Source organism: Saccostrea echinata, unplaced genomic scaffold, assembly GCF_033153115.1.
Source record: "Saccostrea echinata isolate AGI-Se365-2 ecotype Australia unplaced genomic scaffold, CSIRO_AGI_Sech_v1 ptg000047l, whole genome shotgun sequence".
NCBI classification, from domain to species: Eukaryota; Metazoa; Mollusca; class Bivalvia; order Ostreida; family Ostreidae; genus Saccostrea; species Saccostrea echinata.
Genome location: NW_026889796.1, coordinates 6,068,728 through 6,083,529, shown reverse-complemented (window position 1 = coordinate 6,083,529; position 14,802 = coordinate 6,068,728). Strand labels below are relative to the sequence as shown.

The 14,802-nt window shown below is 33.8% G+C and overlaps 1 protein-coding gene across 1 annotated transcript; it reads left to right on the top strand.

Moving 5' to 3' along the window:
* The first annotated feature begins 11,634 nt into the window (after positions 1 to 11,634).
* LOC133202431 (uncharacterized) lies at positions 11,635 to 14,672 on the top strand. The gene is made up of 3 exons (XM_061338247.1): positions 11,635 to 11,672; positions 13,065 to 13,136; positions 13,421 to 14,672. The coding sequence occupies exons 2-3, from the start codon at positions 13,072 to 13,074 to the stop codon at positions 14,628 to 14,630; spliced, it is 1,275 nt and encodes a 424-aa protein (XP_061194231.1). The 5' UTR covers positions 11,635 to 11,672; positions 13,065 to 13,071; the 3' UTR covers positions 14,631 to 14,672.
* The last annotated feature ends 130 nt before the right edge of the window (positions 14,673 to 14,802 follow it).

Below are 14,802 nucleotides of genomic sequence, written 5' to 3'. Positions count from 1 at the left end.
GAAATGAGAACAAATAAATATTGAAACTTAAAGAGATCGTTTTATTTATTCAAAATACAATAATTGTTGTTGAAATCAAGTGAATTACCTGTAAAATACCAATGAAAACATGCAATGACATTATCAACCTATACTTCTGATATTTATAATAGTAGAATAATGATGATCGGAACTGAAAATTCCGGATTTTATTCACGTTCTATCTCTCGAACCCCTCGATCTCTCGAACTTTTCTTGCGGTCCCTTGAACTTCGAGAGATCGAGAGTCACCTGTATGTAGATACATGTATTTTGATTATTATATCACATTTTGAAAATTTCAAACTGGTTGTTACTATTTACCAGTATTCTTTTGAAACAAATGTGATTAATTTAACAGTGTTTAGTATTCTATATATGAATAGTTACAGTTTATTGACTTCTCTACTTTTTTTTATTATACAGTTCTATATAAACTTGAGATAACATGAATAAAAAGTATTATTATATACTTACAATTTAATTCCTAGTTACATGTAGATAATTTCCTTTGTTTAGTATGCAGACAGAACTTGGCCTGTGTTAATTATAGGAGCACTCATGTTCATTCCTGGAGCCTACCATGTAAGAATAGCTTACTACGCATACAAAGGATACGATGGATATTCATATGATGATATTCCAGAATTTGACTGAAACTGAAATCTGTATTTCATGTCAAACACTTTCTACATTATTTATTATGTTGAAAGTCACATCTGTGGTGTTAGAAGCCTGTTTTTCTTCTCCTATGAGATTAGCTTCACTTGATATATGTTTAAGGACAGCATTTGAAAGAAAAAATATGCTCTCAAAAATATACATGGTAGTCTTTTTATTTATAAAAAAATGTAAGTTTTTTTCCCCTTCTTAACTAAATATTATAACAAATTGAAGATTCTAGGAAGAACTCAAGTCAATGAAACATGAAAAAAAATGTGTTGAAGCAAAGAGTTTTTAATGTGTTTGTGCAATCAGCATTAAGTCTAGTTTTTGGTCCTAGTTTTTCATTTTTTTTTTTACCTTTTACTATGTTTAAAAAACATTGAATGATTTGTGAGTGACTCTGTTCTCATAAGTTATAGGAAAATGAACAGTTTATGTGATTAATATGTAAAGTATACATGTAGCTCAACTGTCCTTTCAGTGTTCACTGTTTTAATTTTATGAAGACATTCATGAATTTATTTAAAGCCATTAGTGTATACATGTATTTATTTTGATATGACCTTTAACTTCTGTTTATATGTTAATTGCATATACCTGTACATGAATCATCAGATCGTGTTAAAGGAAAACCCTCAATTTTTACCACATACATGTAATTCATTTCTTTGATTTTTTTACTTACAGAGCAGTATAATTGTAAACAAAGAAAAATATCATATTGCAATATCTGTTACTACATGTTATAAACAACTGTAATGTTTTGGGGGATTTTTTTATGGAGACTTATTCTGTAATTTGTAATGATCTGAGTTACTCCCCTTTTCCTATAGTCTCCTGTTCAGTCTAAGCATACACATTCTTTGGATTTTGTACATAAAAGATTCCAATGAAAAATTTCTGTCAGATTTTTATTCACCCACTTGAAAAGTAGGGGTAGATAGTGATGGGAGTGCCTGTCCATACGTCTGTACATCCATAACACTTGGGGGTAGCCTTCCCTTATCCGCAACTCCTCTTACACCACTGAATGCAATTTAATGAAACTTTCACCAAATATTTATTACATAGTGGTATTGTGCACATCCTATTTTTTGTTTCCATTATAGACAGACATTTTGGGTTTCCAATAGTAAAACTTGGACTTTGCCATTATACTCATGTGGGAATAGGGGTATCATTTTGTGAGCTCAGTGCTCACGGTACCTTTTAATTAGTTTGTAGCTCACCAGAGCCAAAGGCTCAAGTGAGTTTTTCTGATAAAAATTTACCCAATGTCTTCAATCATTGTTGGTGGTGTCGTAAACTTTTCACATTTTCATCTTCTTCTCCAGAACCACTAAGCCAATATACCGGTAAACCAAACTTAGCACAGAGTATCCTGGGTGAAGGGAATTCAAATTTGTTCAAATGAAGGGCCACAACCTCTTCCAAAAGGATATGATTAAGAAATAGTGAAAATTGGGTGGGGTCATTTATAAGTCTTCTTCTCAAGAACCACTGGGCCAGAAAATTAAAGATGAAACTTATGTGAATGTTTCTTGACATAGTGTAGAATCAATTTTTCCAAACCATGACCTCCAGGGAAAGGGTGGGGCAACAATGGGTGATCAGATTTTTTACATGGGAATGTATAGGAAAAATCTTTCAAAATCTTCTCAAAAACAACAAAGCATGATTAGTTATATTGATATAGAAGCATTTTCTGGTAGTATAGATTTAAATGTGTTTAAATCATGACCATTGTGAGTAGGGAGGGGCTACAATGAGGGATGAAATTTTTATAGTTATTTTTACATTATAATATGTAGGGAAAATCTTTAAAAATCTTCTCAAGAATAGCAAAGCCATGATTAGTCATATTGATATGGAAAAATCCTCAGATAGTGTATATTAAAGTTTGTTAAATCATGGCCCCAGGGAGTTGGGAGGGATCATACTGGGTGATCAAAGTTTTACATGGGAATATATAGGGGAAAAAACTGCTCATGAAGAACAGAAGGGCCATAATGTCTCAGGTGAGCATTGTGGCCAGTGGGCCTCTTGTTTATTTTTACTTTTTCCTACATTTAATTCAGTATATATGTAGGATTGTTTATACCAACAGAAAATTTTTTTGAAGAAACAAAATATTGATAGACAGAGATACATGTATCACTGTGGAAAATACATCCAAATAAAGTGTTCAATCAAATAAAACAATAAGAATGCTGAATTTATTTTTTTAAATTGAGCAATATACTGAAGATTTCCATTTTAAGGACATGTCACTCTAACTGTATAAAAATACCCCCCCCCCCCCAAAAAAAAAACCTTTAGTTCTGCTGTATATATAGGATTCTTATGTAAGCTTTTCCTTCTGTATTGCAAGTGGTAAGTGTAAGTTTTATGCATTGGAGACATTCCGGGGGGGGGGGGGGGCACGCCCCCCATAATTTTGCCGATATATAGAATACTATAGAAAACAAAGCTGCTATATGCTTGTGCCACCTCAATAATAACGATTTTTTTTGCTTGTCAAGAAATATTTGGTTGTTGATAGTGCCACCACCACCACCCCCCCAACTGAAAATGTATGGTTGTACCCCCTCAAACTGAAATTGCTTCCCTTGGGGCCTGGGAGAATATACATATATTAAAGTTGCAATGAAATAACACCGTCTGGTATATCGATAAAAATGACACCTATAAATAGTAATTTCTGCAGTAATGTACTGAAACTAATTTTATTTATTTATTCATTTTGATCTCTTTTAATCTAAGAAAAAATACTAAAACCCTTCAATCGAAATAAGAAAACACGAACATTAAAATGAAAGTTACATTACAAATAAAGATGCCTTTTCGACTTTTTTTTCCATAAAGCATCTTTTATGGTATACATAAATGTATATATTTTTTTAATTTAATCCATATTATCAACCGGAAAAATAACCAGGGTAGTACTTAATTTTTTTTTTTTAAATGTTTTTCCCCAAACCCATTGACTTTATTGCTAGTCCATGTTTTTAGCATTTAAAGAAAAAATTCCTACGTAATTTCATGGATAGTTCAGGGAAAGATGCATCATACAAACAATGTTTGAAAGAGTGACATCATGCAGTATAAGAGAGGGTGATTAACGAAGCTGGGTCTACTTCAGTCATGCTTAATGAAGCATGGAGAGCTGCTGCATCACGAACATGTCAAAATTTCGTTTATGTAACTGCAAAGGTCAACAAACTCACATTTCTTCATTTAAAAAAAAAAACATCTGCAGTCTATTTAATATTGCTACACCTCCTTCATTTTCAGAAATATCTTTTTCCCACTCCATATAAAAAGTTAGCACATGCAGTTGCAGTCTTTTGCAAAAAAAAAAAAAAAAAAAAAAAAAAAACGAAGTATTTTTACATATTGTGGTGGAAAAATAAACATTCGTCCAACTTATGTTTTTAAACCTTAAATCAAAAAAGAATACAATGAATATAATAAATTTTAAATCGTGAAATTTGCATTGTTCAAGAAAAAAAATCTACATATGTGTGTGGAAGTGGGGTGTAATTCTAAAAAAAAAAATCATTTTTTTTTTTTATTTTCATTTTATTTTAATTTTAAGAATATGACCAAAAATACACAATGTAAAAACAAAGGCTTTTTTTCAGTGAACTCTCAGAGGAGTAATACATGTAAACCTATTTCTATACCCATGTGCAGGGAAGTGATGTATCGCGTTGATAGATAGTGATCAATGAACTGGATGTTTCAATTAAACGCATCAGCAGAAAATTTTAGACCTACATTTACAATCAGAATAAACTTCTGAATTTTAAAAGAGTTGGGAGTAGTTTAGTCTCAAGGAATTCTACAATTCTACATGCATTTTACAAGCATCTACATGAACCTTAAAACAAAATCATATTACTGGCTACTAGAATCTACATGATAGTTTCGTTAATTTAAATTTCAGAATTTTCTTGTACGCAAACTTACATTCTATTAAGATTTTAAAAAAAAATACAAAGAGTCAGTAAGTGTTAATATACGCAGAGATCGATCATGTAGTATATATAAAAAACAATTAGGCTTGTTAAAAGCCTGTGTTCCTTAACTATATATCTATCAAACTGACGCTAGTAATTAAAAATCTTCTTTCAGATTGGTACTAAGTTAAGTTTTAGTTCGAACTTATGTCGTCTACTATCGAAAGTTTAGAAAACAAGAATTTACAAGCTAATTTAGGGAATTTATATCCCCCACTTGAGTAAAAAAAAAAAAATAATAATAATAAGAGGGTGCATGAAAATCTTTAAAAAAAAATATAGATGGAGAGCTTAAAGTAGAAAAGTAATTGAAAAGTATGAATTTTTGACACAGACCTCAAAATCAATAGGGGGTCTTCTTTAAATAAATCATAGTGGTTTATAAAATTTCATTGCAAAAATTCAAAGTTATCTTCTGGAAACCATTTTATGCTACATGTGTATGAATTTCTGATCGTAACATCAACATCTTTAAGTAAAAGAAGGTACTGATATAAAATTTACTGCAAAAGCTGAAAGAGAACTAAAGATATAAATTATGTACGAATTTCTGACCTTCACCTTTGACCTTTTGATCTGAGAATGAATAGGGGTCTTTATAAGTCAACGGAGTTATGATATGAAATTCCACTGCAAACACTCAAGAAGAGCTTAAGTTATCTCGGAGAAACAATTAATACAAGTGAAATTGATGCATAGCAAAAACTGTTTACTTATTACAAGCATATTAAAGTATTTCCATATGAAAGAAACCATGCAAAGAAAATAAATTTCAAAATAGAAAAAAGTATACTTGCAAAACTGTGTAGTCTAAGTCTACTTTTCTGCTCATTTTTTTATACTTTAATTTTCAACTTATAATTAAAATTAAATTAAGTCATGGATATGGATCGTAGCAAAAAAAAAAAAAAAAAAAAAAAAAGGAATTGACCTAACTCAAAAATCCTATTTCAGGGGGGTGGGGGGGTTCAACTTTTTTCAGTACCAAATTTTATTCATACATTAAAACACTACTACATTCCCCTAATTGATGGGGGGACCGGCATTTCAATGAACATTTTCAACAGTAAAAAGTTATGTTTGGGAAAATGTTGGGGGGGGGGGGGCAAATTGCAGATGCTGCAATTTCAGCTAAAGCATGACCAGGTTAATGTTTTTGGAGCAGGTTAAAATTTTTGGAGCAGGTCTAATTTCCAAGTAACTATAATTATAAGCCCTATGTTGACCAAAATTGAATGGATGATACACCTATGGATGGACACTGCCAGGCTTGATTCGGATCATGCTGGATCTGACCTACATTTTCCAGATGAGTGACCAGGTTAAAGTTTTTGGAGCAGGTCCATTGCCAAGAAACTATAAGGCCTATCTGAATCAAACTTGCATGGAAGATACGTCAAGGGATGAACACTCTCAAACTTGCTTCAGATGCTGAATTTGACTTACATTTTATGGATGAATGACTAGTTTAAAGTTTTTAGACAAGTCTATTCCCAAGTAACTGCAAGCCCTATCAGACCAAAATTGCATGAATTTTGCATCTAGGAATGCACACTACTAGATTATTAGTTTAGTGTGGGACTTGAGCTCTGTAATCTCTGATTTCCTATGTTTATGTATGTTATCAATAAGGAATTATTCCATTGAACCTATGAAAAAATAACGTCTCATTTCCCCATGTGCATATTCTAACACAACCACAAATATATCGGCCGCTCCTGCCGCCGATAATAATATATAAAATTCTTATCTTTGACCTTTCGACGTCAACATCAGTAGGGGTCTATATACTGATATAAAATTTCATTACAAAATCTAGAGGACTTTTTGAGATATTGTCCGCATACTATAGCGTTACATACAGACAGAGGACATGCTGACGGACAAACCCAATTTTTTGACCTTCACTTTTTGCAAAAGCAGAGGACAAAAAAAATTAGACACACAACGTATGTAACATACTAGTTAACATTTCTTGCACATCAAAAAAGGAAAACCCAGTAGAAAGATCATCAAAGAGGTTTTTGTATTCTTTTTTCCAATATACATGTTATCAGGAAAACGTGTATTTTTATCGTTGTGATTTTTATACTTTACGACCTTATCGTAAAAGATAAGGTTACGATATGTACAAATATTATACTATCATGTAAATTAGTTGAATCTGATTCGTCGAGAAACGTTTGTTACACTATTACGTACCCGCTGAATAATGAAACTCCGCCCTCCAGCGTAGCAACAGTCAACATTGCTTGACGACGGGTGATATTCCAAAAAATAGCGACTGCGCAGAATTTATGCGCGCAAGGTTCACTGTTATATGTATTTGTATAAAACATTCAATATAATTATATTGTAAACCTTTAAAATTGGTTCCTAAATAAATCTATACTAAAAAGGGTCTAACATTTCCAATGTTTTCGTTACTGAGCGGTCATAAAAAAATCGATGTTTGACCGCAGAGTGAGAAATTGGACCTGTCGATATTGGACTGCTTACGTCACACTGTGGGCGGGATCAGCTAGATTTGATTTGCATTTGTTGGTGCTCGACAGTGACAGAATTGCCCGAAAATTTACATCATGGAAGCCGGCACAAGATACATACATGTCAAAACAATAAATCATAAAAGGTATAACAAAAAATTTATTGACTGTGTTCTCGGGCAAAATGCGTTTTGTCGACCCCTCGAACCAACCTGTTTGCCTTCGGCCTAACGGCCTCAAGCAAACAGTTTGGTTCATGGGTCCGACAAAATGCATGTTGCCCTCGAACCCAGTCAATAAATGTATAATAAATATTACATGTAGTTGAGTGTAAGTTAGTAACATTGAAAAGTTTCACCCCTCGAAAACCATTGTCAACCTCAGCTGCACCTTGGTTGACAGTGGTTTTCTTGGGGTGACAATATACATATATTACATGGCTTCGAGGGCAACATACCAGAATATTTGCCCCCGAGGTGACAGGAAAGCCCTGGAGTGTTATGTCGCCCGATGCCGAAGGCAGAGGGCGACATAACACTCCAGGGCTTTCCTGTTACCGAGGGACAAATATTCTGGTATTGTTGCCCGAGAAATCATGTAATATATGGTATATAACATTTTTAAAAAAACAAAATCGGACATATGTATTGAAGACTATGGACCTGTGTAAATATCTGGAAAAAACATCAAATTGTTTTTTTAAATAGTTGATTGGTGGGTACCAATAGTTTCGATAATAATGCTAAGGAACATTAACACTATTGTTGTTAAAATGATAACGGGGGACAGCTGAAAGTTATGAAGGCTGATTTCTCTTCCTCTATAAATAATTCCGAAATATTCCGTCTTGTTTCATTGCAGAATGTTTTCAGCACACTTGTGCTTATAACTTTTGTTGTATTTACGGAATTTTTCTCCTCAATCAAACTATCTAGTTCCTCTGAATTTAAATGAACATAAAAAAACGTAGACGTTTTCCATACATTTTCATTTTCGCGGAACTGCTAACGTTTGCTTAGCAACTGCCTCTGTGAATTTCGAACCCGATTTAATTAATATGCAGAATGATTACACGCGAGGGAATATAACGGTGTTCAGGAGGGCAACATAACTGTTTCCGGTGTAATATAACTATATCCGGCGTGATTCAGCAGTTTTTCAGGGCATATGGATAAAAATATCATATTTGTGATATAATGGGAAAACTTCTTCAAAAATGTTATATTTTTCAATGTTACACTCAACTACATGCAATATTTATATATTACCATATATTTTCTAAGATTAAACGTGCACTATAACGATGCCTAAAATTATTTAAGAATGCTCATTCAAAATAGCGTATAGAGTCCATTAAGATATGGTAAAGTGTGATGTATGAGGCTTGCATGATGGTATGTTACTTGCAATTGTCACAAAAGAATTATGATGAGTCATCTTTTTTTTTCTAAAAGTGCAGATCGTATTCAAACTTTTTGTAGTTCTTCAACTAATTCTCCATTTTTGTGCATTTCTATAGCTATTTTTCCCTCCTATACAAATTCGCCATCGATGAAAACGTGAAGAATAGTATAGGCCAGTTAATATTATACAGTTATTGCTGGTTTTTGAGGTCAATACAATGATTTAGACACCTGAGGAGTACAATATTCACCAAATCCGAAGGGCGAGGTGAATATTGTACTTTGAAGGTGGCTAAATCATCGTATTGACCTCAAAAAACCAGCAATAATTGTTTTATCATATGATTCAATGATTAAATGACACACACTCATTACGCAATCCATGCCATCTTACTTGTTTACATCTACTGAAGTACTAGCCGAAAATAATGAGAGAAACGGGGTTAAAAAACAACCAGTTGTATTATTTTAGATTTTTAATTTTAGTTTAGGTGCAATGTAGAAAAATAAATGTCAGGCACATATATAGGACTGATTTTGATTAAAAGGGGGAAAAATGACAGCTGACCTCAAAACAAATCTTTGAAACCCCCCCCCCCCTAAAAAAAGGAAACGAATTCTCCCAACTCAAAGTTTTATTTGATGAGATGTAAAGGTCCATAAATGAGGGGAGGGGGCTTTCATTGAAATTTTTTATCCTTATAATTTAAATTAAAACTTTACATTCTCAAAGGGTGGGGAGAGGGGCAGGCCTCCTGCAACCCCCCCCCCCCCCACTCCTCACCCAAAAATCTATGTGCCTTAATGTTATGTTCATATGAGTGGAAGTCAGGTGCAAGTGAAATAACTTTCCAAATCTATTTGCATCAATTTGGAATTTCCCTATCTATTTTTGGTCCAATGTAGAATAAATAATTCCTTACATTGACCAGGTCACGTGCAGGTCAATATAACATAGTATTTTTCTCACATTGTTGGATCTCAGCCAATCAGAGAGATGGGAATTATTCAATCATATAATAAATTCCTTTATTTAAAAAAAACCCACTGTTAATATACAAACAGGTGTCATATATAAGTGATGTATTCAAAATGAGGATGATAAAAAAAGTAAAGCACTGTCTTGATCTGTCTCATTGTGGGCACAGGTGCTTGGGGACGGGACCCCCCCCTCCCGTGTTCCGTACCCCAAGGGTTCATCGACTTTTTTTATATGAAATAGCTGTCTATGACACATTCACCAAGTATTACAATTGAAAAATCCAGAATCTAACTTAAAACTAACCTTTTATAAAAATTCCACATTCTCTGATACTAAAAGAGAACACTTTTTCTCTTATAGTATCAGGGAATGTGATTTTTTTTTAAATAAAAGTATATATATATCATATAAACTGTTTTATCTAAAAAAAAAAAAAGTCGAATAACCCTTGGGGTACAGAACGCGGGGGGGGGGGGGGGTTCCCGTCCCCAAGCACCTAGCTGTGATTGTGGATTGAAATCTTCTGTGGCGGTTCTGCCATAATAACATATATCAGTTACTTGCTAAACGGTAGACATCATACATATTTACATATATTTACATATTCAAAATAAAAAATTACATGTCCAAAATAAAATTACAAATAAGGAAATGGTTTGATTTCTTTATAATGTCATCTGCTCATCACGTGATGGAACTCCTTCTCGCTGTGTGTGACTGGGCGGGACTTGACACCATAGATTTATAATTATTGATAAAAAATAATGTAATAATCTCATTTTTTTTCATTGAATCAAGGATCAGGTCATCTTCGCTGGCCAAGGGTTTTCAGTCCATTTCGCTCGTTTATGGAGCGGAGTGGACTGAAAACCCCTGGCTAGCGAAGATGAGATCAGGTAAAAATGTGAATATAAGGATACATGTAACAGTCTGGTGTTTAGGTCACTTGATAATTTTATGCATAAACCGTCTTCGGTGTTTATGCAAATTATCATGTTTGATCACATCATAAACCAAAAAAAAAAACAACAACAACAACTTGACAGTTATTCCTTAAAATATAATCACATTAATTTTGACTGCACTTTTAATGGAAAAAAATGTAAGCGAGGTAAATTCATGTTTTAAAAAATCCAAAAAAAAAAATGTTTGAAATTAGTTGTACATTTTACTCACAAAGTTCAAATCAATACGTCTCAATGTTATAAAATCAAAGGAGGTGACCGCATTTGAAGGGTTTCGGCGATCAAAAAAAAAGTCGGTCATGTGCAATGTGACAATTGTGAAAAGTTGGATTTGGATGACCCACGTTCTTAATTGTGTTTCGTAATATACATAATTCAGTGCACGTGTGGAGAGAGAGAGAGAGAGAGGGGGCTTTTCATATCATTAAAAATACTCTATCGAAGAATTACACCCGTTGGTAATTTAATTAGTATCATACGTAAGTTACCTGCATTTATTTGCAATTTTTTTACAACAAAGTTCCAAGGACAAAAAAGTAAAATGTTTAACTACATAGTTTTAAATAACTCTGAATTAAGATGCTTAAAATACCAATGTTTCTCTGATTTGAACTGCAAAGAAAGATTTCGACTGAGCTTCCTATATTCAAAATATGTAACTCCATTTTGTAAACTTTCTTTAACTTTTTTTTTTAAATAATTGTTTGGAGTTTACTAAATCGGACTCATGTATTTTATCTTAAAAATTAAACTAGACAAAATTCAAAGTAAAATATGTCCTTCTCCTAGTAATTTGTACGTTGATTCCTAAACAAATCACAATTGTACCATGTACTTGAAGGTACCTTAACTTTTTTTTAATTTTTTACAATTATTTAGGACATGTTTTTGGTAATCTTCAAAACCGATAATTAATTCCTTCTACATATCAACTCCATCTTCATTTGTTGTAAACCTTACCCAATAACCTGCTCATTTACAAATGTCTATTGTACGCATTCCATTAATGGATGAGATCGTCATCGGTCAAACGCAGCGTTAACCTCAGTACTCAGGTATTAAAGTCCTAGTATTGTCAGGTGTACGTAGTTAGCTCATAAGACTTAGTACCACTCTGCTGTCATCGTCAGGTAAGATTTTTAAAGGAAAAAAAACAGAAAACTCAGTACTTATTGGAAAAAACATTTTTTTTTAATAATATTTGCAACTATCATAGAATGAAAAAAGCTCCATCTCGGGGTCAAATTTAGAAACAATTCAAATTCTGAAAGCGATTTTAATAACTCAAAGTTGCTCTATCAATTTTTTTATCTGTTGTTCATGAAATTTAATATATTTATTCTGTGGGGATTTCAAGACGTTCCTGGCTCTAGGAACTGGAAAGGGGGCAAGAAGGGGCAAGTGCCCCCCCCCCCCTAATTTTGTCGATATTCAGTATATTGTGCTCCCCTCTGCAAAAACATCTGATGCCCCCTTCTCTTCATCGTCAAGGAATTTTTGCTGAGTGCCCCCCTACTCACCCAAACTGAAAATGTTTGGATTTCCCCCTCCCCCTGAAATTGCATCATACGGCCTTGACGTTAATGGCCCAAAGTTGCTCCATCAATTTCCTATTCGTTGTTCATGAAATTTTAATAAATTTATTCAGGATGGGAACACAAACTCAGTAAAATTAGTATTCATTGGATATTGCATAAGTGATCGATTTATTCATCCATTCTTTTTTTTACATTTAAGGTACCTCTTATTTAAACTGGCTGAGTATTTAAGTAAATTTGATTGGCTCTTACTAGCTGCAGATCTGTAGCTCACTTGTTTAAAAGAAAAATTGGGATGGACTACGGTCTTCCTTTTTTTTTTTTTTTTTTTTTTTTTTTTTTTTTTGGAGAGCTACAGTTGAACAGTTCTGCAGCTAGACTTCTACCTGAAACTTTGATTTTCGGGTACAAAATAATTATAAAAAAGTGAATGTTGTGTTTTTAGTATAAGCAATATACATGTATTACTCTTGAGAATCATTCCGTTAACATTTAAATCTGAAAATTCAAAGACTGTACTACAGTATGTAAGCAGGTGTGGGTTTTTTTCTTTTCGTCAAAAACACTATTATTTTATCCGGAGAGGTACTAAAAATTGAAATGCTCAGTTGAAAATGGCCAATACTCTTACATGTGAAAACTGGAGAAATACGATTTACATGTACATGAATATATTTTTTCTTTTTCAATTTTATGATTTTGCATATTGTTTCCTTCACACTTTTTTTTTCTCAAACCTTCTTGTATAGCAATGAAAAGTTAATCTGGATCAATGATTACATATGTAGTGAATTAAGAGATACTCTATAAAAAACATTGCAGGTTGTAAATATGGATACTAAACAGTTAAGTTCTTGTCAAAAATATTAACAAAAGAAATGTGTAGATTAAAGTTTTTTATCACTGCATTAGATCTAATCAAACAAAATTTTCCCCCTTTTTCCTCCTCGGAACCAAAATTTTCTTAACTTTTTTTCTTTACAGGGTCTCTATGATGAAGGTGGCTTGCTTTGGTTTGTTATTTCTAGTGGCAGCTGTCGGTGCACAGCAGACAAGGTTAGATATATACTTTTATTCTCTTAGCATGTAAGGAACTATAGGTTAATTTTCATTTGGACTGAACAAATGAATATGATAGTATAAATGTAAAATGCACCATACATACACTAGTACATGATTGTATACACATGTACATGCTAATACAGTTTCAATTCAGTATTGTCATTTATGTTTCTAGTTTTCTGATTTCCATATTCTCTTGTAATATCGTCTTGTATGTCACAAATAATCACCACTTTTTAAATAAAACAGTTGGAATCCTTTTATTCTCAAATATTTAGATTGGTGAGAACCTATGCCAATCCGTACCTGTTTCGTCTCCAAGGTGGAAGCTTCCCACAGAGGAGGATGATCCGTAATTATGATGATGACTTGTTGACATCAGGTGTAACCAGGGTATCCCCCGGGGGTCTCAGAAGGGTAGTATCTCTTGGTGATGATGACAATACGTTTTCTCCCCTGAGAAGAAGCGCACTTCTCGTTCGAAGAAGATCCCCGGTGAGAAGACTGGGAGTAGGAAGACGTTCTCTCATGACGTCACTGTACGATGATGACGATAATTACAGTTTTTTGAGACCTAGGAGACTAACAGGATTCGGTACAACAATAAGAAGAATGGCTCCAAGATTTGATGATGATGATCTGGGTGACATCCTTGGACGCAGAATGAGAGGTAGCACAAGATACCTTGGTCCAGGAGTGGGACTTGGACGAAGAGTAATTCCTCGAACCATCGGAAACAGGAGAAGCATATTTTCGCCAAGGCGAGTTCTTAGTGACGACAATGACGACTTCGATGACCTGTTCAGATTTAACAGGCGAGCCCCTCTAACCATGGATTCCAGGAGGCGCGTGCTTTCACCGTTGCGAGTTAGCAGCCTAGATGACGATTATGATGATGTCCTAAGGCCATTCTCTAGAAACATGAGAGGTAGGGTTTCACCAATGCGAAGATTTGGTGACGATGATGACGATTTCGATTCCCTAAGATTTAACCGGCCATTCTCTAGAACCATGGGAAATATGAGAAGCATGGTCTCACCAATGCGAGGTTTTAGTGACAATTTCGATGATCTTGATGACGGTTTCAATCTAAATTTGCCCTCTAGAACCATGGGGGGTCGCAGAAACATTTCGCCAATGCGAATTTTTAATGACAATAACGATGATCTCGATGACCTTTGGAATCCACTCAGGCGTTCTATGTCCATAGGAAGCTCGAGAAATATGGCTTCATCCATGCCACTTCGTAGTGACGACGATATGAATAATCTCTTTAGCTCTTTTGGTGGCTCTAGGACCTTCGGAAACATGGGTTCCTCATTGAGATTTGATAATGACGATGACGATTGGCTGAAATCATTTTCAGGAACGACCAGTAGAATGGGTACCTTAGGAAGCACATCCGTCTCTAGTACCACAGGAAGCTCTCTATTGGACAACGATTTTGATGACAATTACAATACTCTGGAACCATTCAAAATTTTTTAGAAATGTATACAAATTTAAAATAAATGGAGGAAGTTGAGACAATTCTCTTTGCTGTTTTTTATGTATTTATTTACTAGTATTTTTGTTTTTGTTTGTTTGTTTGTTGGTTTTTTTTTTTGGGGGGGGGGGAGTTATGGTTGTGTAATGTAAATACTAATATGATGGTTATTTG